The sequence below is a fragment of the Podarcis cretensis genome, assembly GCF_951804945.1.
Source record: "Podarcis cretensis genome assembly, chromosome: 14".
In the NCBI taxonomy this organism is placed as follows: Eukaryota; Metazoa; Chordata; class Lepidosauria; order Squamata; family Lacertidae; genus Podarcis; species Podarcis cretensis.
This window is the reverse complement of record NC_137183.1, coordinates 36,699,486-36,714,629: the sequence shown is the minus strand read 5'-3', so window position 1 is coordinate 36,714,629 and position 15,144 is coordinate 36,699,486. Positions and strand designations below refer to the sequence as shown.

The 15,144-nt window shown below is 45.0% G+C and overlaps 1 protein-coding gene across 1 annotated transcript in view; it reads right to left on the bottom strand.

Annotated features, from left to right (window-relative positions):
* Positions 1 to 512: 512 nt before the first annotated feature.
* The window catches only part of CFAP70 (cilia and flagella associated protein 70), a 33,065-nt gene continuing 18,433 nt past the window's right edge, over positions 513 to 15,144 (bottom strand). The window contains exons 15-29 of the mRNA XM_079953566.1: positions 14,389 to 14,580; positions 14,012 to 14,143; positions 13,347 to 13,472; positions 11,848 to 11,981; positions 10,145 to 10,260; positions 9,166 to 9,354; positions 7,832 to 7,957; positions 7,547 to 7,651; positions 6,401 to 6,504; positions 5,314 to 5,466; positions 3,221 to 3,382; positions 2,638 to 2,727; positions 2,419 to 2,520; positions 1,899 to 1,946; positions 513 to 1,150 (exon numbers count right to left, since the gene is read on the bottom strand). Of these exons, the coding sequence (XP_079809692.1) occupies positions 1,070 to 1,150; positions 1,899 to 1,946; positions 2,419 to 2,520; positions 2,638 to 2,727; positions 3,221 to 3,382; positions 5,314 to 5,466; positions 6,401 to 6,504; positions 7,547 to 7,651; positions 7,832 to 7,957; positions 9,166 to 9,354; positions 10,145 to 10,260; positions 11,848 to 11,981; positions 13,347 to 13,472; positions 14,012 to 14,143; positions 14,389 to 14,580 (1,860 nt within the window). The 3' untranslated portion in view covers positions 513 to 1,069. The remainder of the gene's footprint in view (positions 1,151 to 1,898; positions 1,947 to 2,418; positions 2,521 to 2,637; positions 2,728 to 3,220; positions 3,383 to 5,313; positions 5,467 to 6,400; positions 6,505 to 7,546; positions 7,652 to 7,831; positions 7,958 to 9,165; positions 9,355 to 10,144; positions 10,261 to 11,847; positions 11,982 to 13,346; positions 13,473 to 14,011; positions 14,144 to 14,388; positions 14,581 to 15,144) is intronic.

Below are 15,144 nucleotides of genomic sequence, written 5' to 3'. Positions count from 1 at the left end.
CAGCCTGGGAATGTAATCAAAATGAAATTTTTGTTGCCTAAAGCCAAGCGGCTGCTTTTGGTGTCTCTCCCTCTGTGTGTAAAATAATTTCTCTGCAGCTTTTGACTGCTTGACCTTCTTAATTAGCACCCAATGCAATTCACAAAACAAACGCAACCCACCAACATGTCAACAAAAAGTAAAAATACAAAAATACAAAGCATAAAATACAATGACGCTATTGTAAAAGAAAAAGAAAAAAGGGATCATTTGCACCACTTATCCCTAGACAATCTTGTGAACTGCAAGTCTCCAAGCATTTAGCCTCCACTTTAGCCACTCCAATTTGTGTGGCTGAGCCATTCCAGTCCAATCCAAATCTGTATGTGTGCTTGCACCCATGGACATTGTTTCAGAAGCCATGGGTACAAAATGCTGCATCACACCCAATCTCCTCTGTGTTCTTTTGCTTCAGCTGTGAGATGTAGTTGCTCCTGAACAGAATGTGCAGTTGTAACAATGTAGGTGATCTAAATGCACCAACGCTTGCGGGGCCAAGTAAACACCCATGTTACACTGATATCTGGAGGCCACTAATTTGTGGGAGTAGGCCTGCTGCTTTGGCACTTCTGTTCCTGCAAGCCAGACAGCACTTCTAGTTCCTTACTGGTTCACGTGGCTGACAAGGATGGCATGACTTCTTGCCATGTGCATGGGGTTGTCCCAAGGAAGAAGATACCTGCATTTCTGAAGATATCCCACTTTGCTCCCAGATGCTTAGAAAGCTGTCACCTGAAAACTCCAGGTTTCTCATACCAAGGGTGAACCTCCAGATTTTGCTGGACTCCAGTTTCCATCAATCCCTAACTGTTGGTTATGCTAGATGGGGTTGATGGGAGTTGGAATCCCAGCAACATCAAGGGAGGGGGCCACAGAGTTCTCTACCTCTGCTTTATACAAAAAATGTCAGGGCATTGTGGATTGGTCTGCCCAAGTGGTAGAAATCTGGCATATCTTCCTACTGCGTAACACCCAACTCTTTGTTCACCCCCTGCTCAAAACAGTCGAAGTGTCCATAAACTGGAAGAGTTCAGAAAGACGGATCGCCAAAGCCAACGTCTAACTGCACCTGATGGATCTCCTGGAGCAGTTCCTCGTTGGCCAGATCCAGCTGCAATGGAAGGAGAAGGGATGAGACAAGGCTAAATCAAGTGCCTATTTAAAGATCTGTCATGTATGCTTTGGTTCAAGGAGGAAGGCTGGGCCAGTTAATCCCTACTTCAAGGCCACACAAGACAACCAGAAATACTTTCACTGTCGGCCTGCCAAAAGCTGGCATCTGATGTGATAGATCATATCAGGATGGTGAGATAGCAGCATGCAACAGCAACTGATTGAGAAATGCCACATTTAATTCAATGCCATTTTCAGTGTGTCTCACTTTTCATCATGGGAACATTCGGAACCTGCAATGATGCCTGATATACAATATAAATATGGCATGACGTCTACACACGGACATTGAACAGCCTTTTTTGCATTGACTTTAAAATACAACCAGTGTACAGAAAAGCATTTTGGTCACAGAGAGTACTATGTGAGTTAGTGCTCATGCCCAAAAGGTTTTTCCACTTGATTTTACTTGATACTCATGTTTGTGTCACCTTCATTTATTTGTACTGTAATGGTTTTGTTACTGCTTCATCATTCTTCTTGGTCTTAGCCTCCTTGCATTTTTTCAAGAAATAGAAAGGAGGGATATGCTTTTAAAAATAAATATATATAGAAAAATGATGACTAAATTAATCCTGGCTTAAAGAATGTGTGACTTGCTAGTCACACCTGCTGGTTGCTTCTGAACCAAAGTGTAACACCTTTCCACAAATCTAACAATCATGAAAGAGAAAAGGGTGACAAACCTTGACAGCATATTTGTAGGATTGTTCTGCCTCCAGCTGCCTTCCACCCTGAAGAAGAAGAAGAAGAAAGCAGTCCACAGTAAGCTGATCTTTTACAACACAATATTGCAGTTGCAAGAAATCGCAAAGTGTTTAATTATGGGTTAAGAAAAAGAATGGACAGCAGAGAAACACCACTCCCCAATGAAGTACCGGTACTTGTTAGTTGTCAACTTGAGGATAGAGGCAAACAAAAGGGAAATGATGTTGGGGGGGGGGGGTTGACACCAAATTTCTTTCCACATTTCTGTTTTGATAAATAGCATCATTGGACCCATTGATTTACCAGTTAAATATTTGAGGATTCCACCCCCCCCAAAAAAAAGATACACAGATGAACCATGTTAAGCTTGGGCATCAGAATGGTTGAGTACCTGCTTCCATTGAGAGCGTCCTTGAAACCCTCCACCTAACATACTCACACTGCTGTAAAGAAAAGCAGATATGCCTTTTGTGGGTTAAAAGGCCCTTGAGAGTTCACCTGCATGCAGACAAGCGCCAGATACGCCCACACTTCAGCATTGTTGTTGTTGAGGGCATTGGCCTCGGAGAGGGCATCTTCTGCCTCCACCATCTCTTTGAGCTTTAGAGAGGGAGAAGTAGACTGATTAAAAACGTAAGACCATGTGCTGTGCACTTGGCTTCAAGCATCAGCAGTGGGAGCGCACTGCAGCCGGATTAAAGAGCATCAGTCTCTTACCCTATAGCAGGCAATTCCTACTCCCAGCCATGTGAGACAGGAAGGTGATTTCTTACTGGCCAGCAGGTAGATGTCCTTTGCCTTGTCATACTGTCAGAGGAACAGAGGTTGGCAAATTACTCTTCATGCTATGACAATTGACACAATACTCTCTTTGTTTTGTTCTACAGAAGCCTTCTCTAGCCACCATTTCAAAGAGAACTACTCACAAAGGACATTGTGGTTTTTTTATTATATTTATTAGCTGCTCAGTTGATGACATAAAAAGGACTATCAAAACAAATAGAAAAACAAAAAAGGACTACTAAAACAAGATAAAATCAACCAATACAATCTGAAATGAGCACTTAACATAATTGTAAAAACCTTGCCCAGCAGAAAACAATAGCCTTTAAAATTCCAGAATGTAAAACAAGCACATTAAAGGGCAGCAGATTCAACTAGTCCAGTGGCCCTCCAGGGCTTGAAGGCAACAGGCCTCCCCAGTCTGAGTAGGAGAGGTTCCCCTCAGATTTCATGCAAGACTGCCAGCCCACCCAGCTCTTCTGTGTCCTGCTGAACTCCCCATTTTCTGCCTCCTCACCTCCTTCCTCTCTAAGTAGATGGATCCTAACCGCAAGTAGACAAAATGCATATCCTTTGCATCAGTCACAAAACTGATGGTCCGCTCATAGCAGGCCTTTGCCTCGCCAAAGTCCCCAGTCAGGTAGCAGAGATGCCCTTTCTGAGCCCAAACCTCTGGATTCTGCACAAAAAAATAAAATAAAAATGGTGGCAGGAAATGGAATAAGTGGTTCCATGCACAAGTGGTTCCATGCAATAAGTGGTTGGCATCATAGCTGTCAACTTTTCCCTTTTCTTGTGAGGAATCCTATTCGGAATAAGGGAATTTCCCTTAAAAAATGGAAAATGTTGACAGCTATGGTTGGCATGCATATTTGAGGTATGGCAAGGTTAAAGTACATAGAGCTTTCTTGAATCATGTTGTAAGAAAATCGGTTTATGAAGTATGGGGAAAATATAAAAATTTAATAGAGCAAAAAACACCTTGGTGGCTCTCCCCATTAGAAGCGATATCCTTAAAAAAACTGAATATGAGAAATGGTTGGGCAATGTGCAAAGAACTAGGTTTGAAGATATAAGAGAATTACTAATTGACTGGTTACTATCAATTAATATATTTAAGGTAGACAAAAAGAATGGTTTTTGTACTGAAATCTCTAAATTTGAAAAAGAGCTGCTAGAGAATAAAACAAAATTACTTTCGAAAATGTATAAATTAATATTAGAATGGTATACAAAAGACAAACAGGTCAAATCAGTAATGATACACTGGGCGAGAGACTTTGGGTATAATATACAACTGGCAGAATGGGAGAAGTTATGGAATTGGGATTTAAAGTTCACGGCATGTTATACGTTGAAAGAAAATTATATGAAAATGATGTATCGATGGTATTTAACTCCTAGCAAATTGGCGAAAATGTATAAAACAGGCTCAAATGTATGCTGGAAATGTAAGGAAAAAGAAGGCACCTTTTATCATATGTGGTGGAAATGTAAGGTAGTAAGGGGATTTTGGGAAAAGAGATATAATGAGTTGGAAAAAAAATGTTTAAAATAACCTTTGCTAAAAAAACTGAAGCCTTCCTTTTAGGAATTCTAGGTGTCAAAATCCCAAGGAAGCAGAAAGGAATCTTCTTTTTATGATTTATGTTTGATATATGATTGTAAAATTTTAATCTGAAAAACCAAACAAATAATTAAAAAAAAAAGAAAGGAAGAAGGAGGGTGGGGGTGGGAGGGTTCAGAAGAATGAGTCTGACTAGGGCAGTGGTTAAAAAACATCTCAGAAACAAAGGATGTGGTCAGGTCTGTGCAGAGTGAAGCAGCTGGGTACACTTGCCCCAGGCTTTGAAGGGCTAAGCTGGCTGGAGGGCCCCACCAGGGGTCTGCCAGACTTATGCTGTCGTGCCAATAATGCCTTGCGTCTCCCAGCTGACTGGGGACTCCCGCCCTGGGCCTCAGACATTCTGAGCTTTTCAATGCTTTTCAATGCTTTCTGTAGGAAACTTTTACACAGGGATTCTCTGTCCTGCACAGAGGCAACAACCCGCTTGCCGAGGCCTCTGCTGCTGCTGCTCATCACTCCAGTGTGCTGCTGTCTCAGATCAGTAGGCTAGCAGCAAATGCCCCACAGCCTTGAAGAAGGAGCACACCTTGTATCACAGTAGAATCTGGTTGGCCACTGTGAGAACAGGATGCTGAACTCAATGGGCCATTGGCCTGATCCAGCAGCCAGGCTCTTCTTATCTTTTGATGTTGCAGAAAGGGCAGCTGTGTTAGTTGGCTGCAGTAAAAACAACTAAGAGTCTTCAGCCCCCTTAAAAGTTACAGCATAAACTTTGGTGGAATAGAGTCAACTTTGTCAGACACATGACATATTATTCCCAGTTTGGGGAGGTCTATGGAGGGGTGTGTGTGTGTGTGTGTGTGTGTGTGTGTGTGTGTACATATAAAATCTCACACAATTGCTGCCCCTTTTTTGTAAACAGTGGAATCAAATACAAATATCTGGCATCACTGAAGTGATGTTTGGGTGCGGCTCTTTGGGAGGTGCCAGTCTTGTTGATGCTGGGTAAGCAGAACGAAAGGGTGCTAAAAAGAGATACTTGCCAGGTAATCAATCTGGACAGCCATTTCCAGGCATTCTTCTGTCTTGCTGTATTCCTTCTTGAGCATGTATGTCTGGGCCAGCACCAGGTAGTAGTCACAGCTGGGGCCTCCTTGAGGGCAGAGCAGCTCATGTGCCAATGCCCTGTGAACAAACTGAGAAGGAAAAGCCAGCCCCAGGGTTTGTTATGCAGCCACGAAGACCTCCTGACCTGCTCAACCAGATGCCGCTAGCCTTCATTCACAGTTAAATTTGCTGTCTCTTGCTCTCCTACCTATCAGTTCCACACAGTCCTGCTCCACATTCCAGCTGTGGCCTCTGGCTTCCAAATTTAGCTTACCTGGAGTCAAGCTCGTAACTCTGTGAGGCATAAACTATAGTTCCCAGAATTCTTTGAGGGAAAGGAAGAGCTTTAAATGTATAGTGTGTACCCAGAGAACCCACAGAGTTGGTGCCTATGGTTAGAAGGAAAAGCCACCTTGAAGGTTTCATTTTTCACTCCGCTCATGAACGCACAACCAAAATATCATCAAAAAGCGGAAAAGAAGTAAAACACGTGCTCCCTCAACTTACCGTATTTTTCGCCCTATAGGACGCACTTTTTCCCCTCCAAAAATGAAGGGGAAATGTGTGTACGTCCTATGGGGTGAATGCAGGCTTTCTCTGAAGCCTGGAGAGCGACTTCGCACCGGGCTCCCGAGGGCTGCGCAGAGCTGCCTGCATTCGGAAGCCTGGGGCACGCTGAAGAGCGCTCGGGCTTCGCGCAGCTCTCCGCAAGCCTGGGGAGACCGGGGCGACTTCCCGCCAGGCTCCCTAGGCTTGCAGATAGCAGGCTGTTCTCGGGGCTGGGGTCGGGGGAAGCTCGGGGCGGTTCGTCCTATGGGCGAAAAATACAGTATATTCCTGTCGATTAAAACTTGCCCTCCCAGTCTGTTTTTTGATGATTAATCAGTGGAGTCTCATTTGATTAATCCACCAGATGAAACACGAAGCACTAGTTGATTCCCCATGGAAAGGGAGCAGCTCTACTTTGCAGTTGCCTCCACCCCACCCCCTGCCCACCCCCTGCCCTGTTAGTTCCACATTCACCTGGAAGGCATTGACGTCCATCAAAAAGTTAATCGTCTCCATGAAGATGGTGGTGGTGGGCTGTGGGGGAGGGGGAGGCTCTGTTTCAAAGACAACCTTGGGTTCTGAAATGAAGCAGGGAATTTAAGGAATTTAACAACAAACCAAGCTTAGATGCCTTTCTTTAGTACAGTACGATCACTTCTTGGGTAGGGGTTCTATTCCAGGGATGGCATGTATATGCAAGAATGCATATATTCAAGCCATCCCCTTGGAACTGCCCCTACATAAGCATCCTTACCTTTCCAGAGTCCTGCACTGAGCTGGCCTTGCCCCAGCAAGGCAGAGAGCGTTGAAGCTCTCTGTCTTCCTTACCGGGCTCATGGATGCTCTCATGAAGACTCGGAGATGCTCTCGTGAGATCTCATGGGACCACCCAAATTCCCCAGAGATCTAGGAAGAGAAAACCCTGTGCAAAAAGAGCTTTTAAGCTCTCTGCTTTCTGTGCATTTAATTTGTGCAATTTAAGCTGGCTAGCCTTCTCCTGTGTAAAGTTGAAATTGTACATGTTAAACATGCATAAGTTGCAATCATACTGTACTCAATTTATTAAATAAATGCAGTATATACACATCTTCATTTTTCATTTAAAGTTTTCAGCAAACTTCCACTTTGCAAAGTGTGCCTGGTCCCCACACCACCACCACCAGCAGCAGCAGCAGTGTCTATCCACAACCCAGGCGTGAAACCTAAGCCAAGCCAAAAGCCTATGTTAAGAGAGAAAGTTGAGGAAATGCAAAATAAGCACAGCACTTAGGAGAATGCCAATGAAAAGGGAAATTGCTGCAGTTCATCTGTTCGCCTGTAGCCAGCAATGGAAATCAGTCCATCCAGGTCTGCAGGTCTGCTTTGTTTGACTTCACTCACCCCTGAGCAGAAACTCTGTTCAAATGCAGGCTAGTAGTCCATTGGACACGTCATCCTATGCAATCCAGACCCTGCTATGACTGCCCAAGCACATCCTTTTGATTTTGGCAGCTGTGCCCCTTAGATTGCTGGTGTTGTTTTGCTCATTTGTGCAGCAAGAGTGGTTCTGCTGCAGCTCATTCTCTTGCTTCCTAGTCGTAATCATCATTTGCCTCGAATCCTAAGCTTGTGGCCACTAACCTTTCAGAGAAGGCAGCTTCATTCTACTGGGAGCCATCGACATCCTCCTGGATATCTTAGGCGCGCCTTCCTCTTCTTGCAGGCGGTGAAAGGATTCTTCATCAGCTAAAGGGGAATCATGAAAAATGAGAAAAATCAAAACGAGAACAAGCCTATCTTGATCTGCCTCTCAGATCACTGACATTCAGCTTTGCCCAGTTATACAACAAGACTGATGTTGTAGCTCATTCTATTTCTTCAAGGAACAGTCACACCCTCTCCAAGCCCAAGGTTGTGGCCCCAAACCTTTCGGAGGCGCCAGCCTCAATCTACTGGGAGCCAGGGACATCTTTCTGGCAATCTTAGGTTTCTCCTCTTCTGCCCGATGGATGGTTGTGGGCGGCTCTGGGATGTCTGAAACTTCAACAGATGCTAAGGGGAAATCCAGAAAAATGAGAAAAGTCAAAGAAGAACAAAACTATCTTTGCATATTTCTAACTGGATAGCAAGTCTCAGTACAGGAGGAATGAGCTTACACACCCGAAGCCGATTGGTTGGGAGTTCTCTATGAACTTACTGGGTTAGCTAGAGTTACTGAGGAGCTCAGCCTTGCTGTAATAATAATAATAATAATAATAATAATAATAATAATTTATTTATACCCTGCCCATCTGGCTGGGTTTCCCCAGCCATTCTGGGTGGTTCCCAATTGAATATCAAAAATACAATACAGCATCAAACATTAAAAACTTCCCTAAACAGGGCTGCCTTCAGATGCCTTTTAAAAGTAGGGTAGTTGCTTATTTCCTTGACATCTGATGCCCCTCGCAGCTTCTTGACACTACAAGCCCCATGATGCCTGGGAAGGAGTGCAAAGCAAATGCTTAAGCCAGGGAACAGGAGTCTGTGGCCTACAAGTCCCATCATGCTGGCTGCGCTGGGGATTCAAACCACTTCCTCCAAACAGAGTATTTCCCCACTGCAGATTTCTCCTTTAAACTTTTGACGGTTGTCAATCACCTGGTGTTGTTATGACATCAGGTGACTGACAGATGGATGGGACCACCCCCTGTTGAAGCCCCACCCCTGGGTGCAGGTGAATTAAGGATTTGGCCTGTCAGGTTCCCCACCCCGACACTAGTAAGATCAAGAAGCAAAACCAACACTTCAGAAAGGGCAAAGGAGTCCAGGAAGGGTGAGAGAGATTATAGGCATGACCAGTATGTGCAGAAACCCACACACTCGCACAGTGCCAAACTCAGAAGTGACCCGGAAACGTCATAAAAGATGTCACTAAAAGGGCAGAAAGGGGGCAGGGCAGAGTTGGAGCAGAGGCAGGATGGGGCAGAACAGGGTGTTTCAATTGCATGCTATTTAATGGACGCACACAATGACCTCCCAGACCACAATCCTCATGCAAACTGGGTTTGCCTGTAGTCATAAAAATAAATTTTCAGAAAGATGAGAGGAAATGTTTTGGGATAAAGAGTTCTAATCCCAGAGACACAGATGATGTCCCTGTTGGCATCATATATTCTGTCTGTTGTGAACATGAATATTTTTGACCTGCTGTGAACATGCTGCGCCTTTTCCAAGACCCCATGGTTTACAAATTCCCTGCAGGCAGAGTCTCAGCTTACGCAGCTCCTCCTCCGCTGAAACAGAAAGAACTTCCACTGCTGAAGGAGACATGGAGACCTTTCGTACTGCTGCATCTCCAACCTCAGGTGGAGGTCGCTCCTTCTGGAGAGAAGCCTTCTGGAGTTTGAAAGCCTTCTGAAATGCCATCTCCACCCTAATGTCATTCTCCTGGATATCATAGAATAGCCCTGTGGGAAAGGCAAGCAAGAGAGCTGCATCACTGCTGGGAGGTGGGAGGGAGCCTCTCAACCTGCAGTGCCCCCAGCTGGCCAGGCACCTTAATGGGTCGTGCAGGAAGAAGGCGATAAAATTCACCCTCCTTTCCATCAGGGAGTAAAGGGGGGGAGGGTAATTGACCTGCATGAAAGACTCTACGATTTGAAAACAGATACTGCAATGTAGTCTCGTTACTTATGGAAAATATTTTAATGAAAACATACTAAAGGGGGGGGGGGAACTACTTCTACTTAGAGTAGATCCACTGAAGTTAACAGAATGACCAACTTAGGTTCATTAGTGTCAATGGGTTTACTCTTGAGTAGGACTTAAGTTGGTGACAGCCCACTGTGCTGGTGTTGTTATTGTTAAACCACTTCTTTGGAAGAAAAGAGAAATACCTTCCAAAGAAGAGAAATAAATACTGTTCATCTTCATAAGGGCTAGAAGTTTGTTCCCCCACTCTGGGATTCTCAAATCATTCTACACCAGGTGCGAGATTCCATGCTTGCACAGTGTATATGTTACTTGAATACAACCCATGGAAGAGATGCCCAGACTCTGCAGCCAAGGCAGTGCGGCTGAGATGTGCTGGGTTGGAAACAGGCGAGAGAGCGGATGGTGAAATAAAATGGAATAAAACTGACACCTGCCTGTGAACAAACGTACCCGAGCCTTAAGGGAATCCTACGATGTCAGAGGTGTGCCCAGTACCGATAAAGAGCATTAACAAGACCACCCCAGCAAATCCAACTGACCTACCTAAGATGGTCCAGGCCAGAATGCTGGAGGGTTCCAAGCAGGTGGCGTCCTCAAAGAAGACCTCAGCATCTTCGTAGTTCTCCAGCATCACAGCCATGATGCCACAGAGCAGTATGCTGGGCAGACAAAACCAAAGACTGAAGCAGCTGCCCACTTGCAAAAAGCAAGCAAGCAAGAGCCCACTGCACTGTGTAGCCTATGAGCGTTCCCACTACAGTAAGGATGGAAGGCAACTAAGTGTGACTCAGACTAGACCCGTTGAAATGATGAGCCTAACTTAGCCATGCTCATTAATTTCAATGACTCTACTCTGAGTAAAACTTAGTTGCCTACCACCCAATGTCTACCATCATTGCACTTTAAATCATGACTAACTTACCCCACTGATTTCCATGGGACCCAAGTTCAACCTAATATCTGAAAGACCCCCTACTTCCCTACAAACCTCCCTGGGTGTTAATATCACCCAGGGGGCCCTTTGTGATAATTCCACTGGCTTCAGAAGGTTTTTTTGTTGGAGAGGTTCCCCTCACAGAAGACATTCTCTGTAGCAGCTACTAGGTTGCGGAATACTAGGGTGCACAGCTGCACCCAACATCTTCATTATTTAGTTTTCATAATATGCTGAAGATGCATCTCTTTCCCCTGGCTTCTGACACCTGAGATGTCTATTTTAAGAACCCAAACTATGCCTGTAACTGTAATTTGTTTTAAGCTGTTTTTAATATTGAATTTTAAACAGATGGAACCTGCTCTGGAACCTTATGGCGAAGGGGTAGGGAGCTAAGAAATCAAACAACTAACAACAGTTATCCACCTTGGAGGCTGACAAAAATACTCTTGCAACAGGACATGCACATGATTAATTATTAATTATTATTATTGTTGTTGTTGTTGTTGTTATTAATTCATACCCCACCCATCTGGCTAGGTTTCCCCAGCCACTCCAACAAAATATTAAAATACAATAGTCCGTCAAACATAAGAAGCTTCCCTAAACAGGGCTGCCTTCAGATATCTTCTAAAAGTCTGGTAGTTGTTTTTCTCTTTGACATCTGGTGGGAGGGCATTCCACAGGGTGGGTGCCACTACTGAGAAGGCCCTCTGCCTGGTTCCCTGTAACTTGGCTTCTTGCAGTGAGGGAACCACCAGAAGGCCCTTGGCGATGGACCTCAGTGTCCGGGCAGAACGATGGGAGTGGAGACGCTCCTTCAGGTATACTGGAACGAGGCGGCTTATGGCTTTAAAGGTCAGCACCAACACTTTGAATTGTGCTCAGAAACATACTGGGAGCCAATGTAGGTCTTTCATGTAGTCTTGGTGGCTGCTCCCAGTCACCAGTCTAGCTGCCGCATTCTGGATTAGTTGTAGTTTCCGGGTCACCTTCAAAGGTGCTGATGCTTGCAACAGCTGTGAGCAGGAGAGCAGCAGCATGAGCACTAGTGACATATATATGCACAGAAGCCCATGTGCCCAGCCATTCTATTTTTTTATTTCCCTTTTAAAAAAAGGTGTGGGATCAGGACAGGTTACAGCTCAGCCTCCAAGTGTTGCACCTACGGTATACTGTACTATTTTTAGCTGGAGGGGAGAAATGCCCTCAGTATTCCTCTGCTACATAAAGCCTTTCTTGCCCCATGAGAATTGTCTGAACAAGGCCGCACATCTCCCCTCCCTGCCTGCCTCCTGATACCAAGTACTACCTGGGTAGGTGATTGGGGTCCAGGCTAACAGCCTCGCGGAAGCACTCCTGGGCTTTGAGATTGTTTTCAGTCAGCAGACAGAAAGTGCCATAATCCAACCAACTCTGGATATCCTGGCGGTCACGAGACAATCTCTGGGGATGGAAACACCATTGCGTAAGTTGACTCCCAGATGTTCCAGGGTTTTGAATGGATAAAAACTGCACATTAGAAATGGGGCTCCATCCTCCTGATGAGTCACCTGATCATGCTCCAAATTCTGAAGGCTGACAGACATCCTATTAGTCTTATTTGATTTTAATTCGGCCTCAGGGTTTGTGAGCCATTATGCACCTGGACAAAACCCCTGCAGAGGTTCTCTGGTCCATCTAACTATATGTGTACTGGAGCTGCCTTATACTGGATCAGACCAAAGATGATCCATCTAGACCAGCATAGTCAGCTGCCCAGCAGCCCTATGTGCCACAGCCTGAAAAGAGGCTAATGGCATATGGCGCCAGGCAGCAGAGCAGAGAGCCCCACTGCTGAGCTAAAGAGCCACAAATCACAAGACTGTGATATTTAGCTTGGCAGTACATGCAAAGAGGACTGAGGCAGGGGAATATTTCTTCCAGTTCCCACAGCAGCAGAGGCCTGGGGAAAACTCTTCAGCATCATTCACCCCCCCACACACATTTCTTAGCCACCCAACTGGTGAGGGATGAGCAGCGTTTCTTGAATTGTTTTAGATTTCTTGCAAGTTGCTTGGAGACCATTTGACTGAATAGAAATCTTTCAAAAATAAATGGTACTAAAGAAGCAAAAAAATAAAAAAATTGTGCCAATTATATAAACAAGCCAAGTCACACATTATTAGAGAAGTAGGCACTGTCATGCACCCACTCAACAGTAAAGGTCATTACTAGTCAATCTTATCTGGGAAATATTCTTTCTGACGCTCAAGATCTCAGTCAATGAGGCCTAGTTCAAAGAAAGAGCAGTTTAGGTGGCATGAACTGTGAGCAGGGGTGGATGCATGGTTGAATGTTTCCCATCAGAGGAGGTGGGGACCCAGAACAGAGAAATCTAGCATGTCAGGGAGAAAGCTGGCATAGAACACTTCTCCCTTATATCCTTGCGTTCCATGTGTGGGCAGTTTTAAATGGAGGAGCATTTACTCATGTAATCCTTTGCCCGCAGTCCAAAGCCATACAGCCTGGGAGTTATTTTACCATCTCAACCTTATTGAACAATATGCACCCCTTATGTTTCCCTAAGAAAATGGGCTGTATTGGTTCAAATCCCACCTCTCTCACATCTTGCCTCTAGCTGCAAAAGACATGGATACCCCCCCAAAAAAATCCCAACCACCCTCCCACAGCCCCTTAGGATTTTTAACACATCCTAAAATGCAAATGATGAAAACATCCTTTCTAAACGTCTCCAATTCTGCCTTAACACCAGAGAGACTCTTTGTTCCTGCAGCTGTTCTGCTTGGAGAGGAGCAGCAGTTCTGTTACCTCCTGGTAGTAAGTCGCTGCCAAGTTATAGTCTCCGTTGTTCTGGGCTTCGCGGGCAAAAAGACGGAGCTGCTCGGAGGTGGTAAAGCTGGGAGGAGGAGGGCTGGGGGTCTGCTGGGACAGCACCTGCCCAAAGGTAAGAGAATAATGTAACTATTACAGATCAAATGGCAGAGGCTTACACCTGAATGGGATTTTCAGTAATAATGGGGTGGTTGGAAGGTTGCCCCTTGGTGCGTAAATAATATGTGATGGGGTTACAGAGCCACCTGGGCTGCAGGAGCTTCCTACACTCATTTGGAAGCTGTGGAAGCTGCGTCAGACGTTTGTGTTCCAAATAATGTTCGCAAACTGGAACACTCACTTCTGGGTTTGTGGCGTTTGGGAACCAAAATGTATGAATACCAAGGCATTCGACAACCAAGGTATGACTGTACTACTGTGCTGGTTGGAGCAGAAGGGAGTGGTAGGGCAACCCCAGAATCAGTATAGAAGCCATAAACTAGTAGTTGACAGTCCAAAATCCCGATTAAAACATAAACAGCTTCCAACACTGATTCTTACTCCAACCTCTGACAAGTCCTCAAACAGTCCCAAGAATAAAACAATGGTTTGTAGATTTGACACTTTTTAAGGTGTGCCTTTCTCTTCCAAGCTGGCCTTACCTGATTCAGAGCAACATGCATCTGATCCACCAGGTACACGTACAGCTCACTCAGAAAAGCTTGGAGCTGGTCCAAGTTGTCGAATGCAGTTGTTTTCAAGTACTTTTCTCGCACAATTTTCACCACGGCATGCTGCAGGGAACATAAACCCTCCAGTTGACCCCAAAGGACTCAAACACATTTTTGGGAGTGGGGGGACAGAAATCCAGAAAATACAGGTTTTAATCCCCTATTGGGCTAAATGAGATTTAAAGAAAACGTGGCTTTTAAAATGCAGGGGGATTCAGTAAGGTATCATTTTATCACAGAAAGCAATGAAGAAATTCACTGATGTAACAACCATGTACGAAAGAAATGAATTGAAATGGAGCTTATACCTTGATTTGCTCCTTAAATGCGAAGTATTTCCCAGAGCTGTTGAGCTCATAGTTGAGCTGGCATTTCTGGTTCTCCAGGGTGTGGCTGTCAATGGCATACCCTTCAACCAACTGCCTGCCAAACAGCTCGTGATACTCATCCAGAATGGCCTCAGCAATGCTGGTGACCTGAGTGTGGTAATCTTCTACTGCCTAAAAAGACAGAGAAATAAAGGCAGAAGCTCAGTGGGAGAACATTTGTCTTGCATGCAAAAGGTCCCAGGTTGAATCCCTGGCACCACCAGATAGGGCTGGGAGAGACCCTAGTCTGAAACCCTGGAGAGACACTGCCAGTCAGTGTAGTAGATAATACTGAGCTAGAAATACCACTTGTCTGGCTCAGCATAAGGCGTTTTCCTATGTTCCTAAGAAAAGACGGAGACAACGAGTGACTCATCTGAACTCTTGCTTGGAAAGAACCGTTCTGACTGAATATACCAGTTTATCACCAGCGAAGTCTCTGAAAGACTTCCCTCCCAAAAAAGTGCAAGGTGCAGTGCAAGTATGTGCTTAGATACCCAGATAAGGAAAACTGCTGTGATGTATGTTCTGGAGCATCAAAGCACTGAAAGAGAATTGAGACCGGAAAAACCCATCGTGGGTGTTAGAGTAGGGGCACAGGCAGCACAGCTGGGTGATGGCTGAAAGCAAGAGATAGTGTTTATTGTCATCCCATGCCAGAGGTAGCACAGCATGGCGGACAGAGTCAGACTAGGA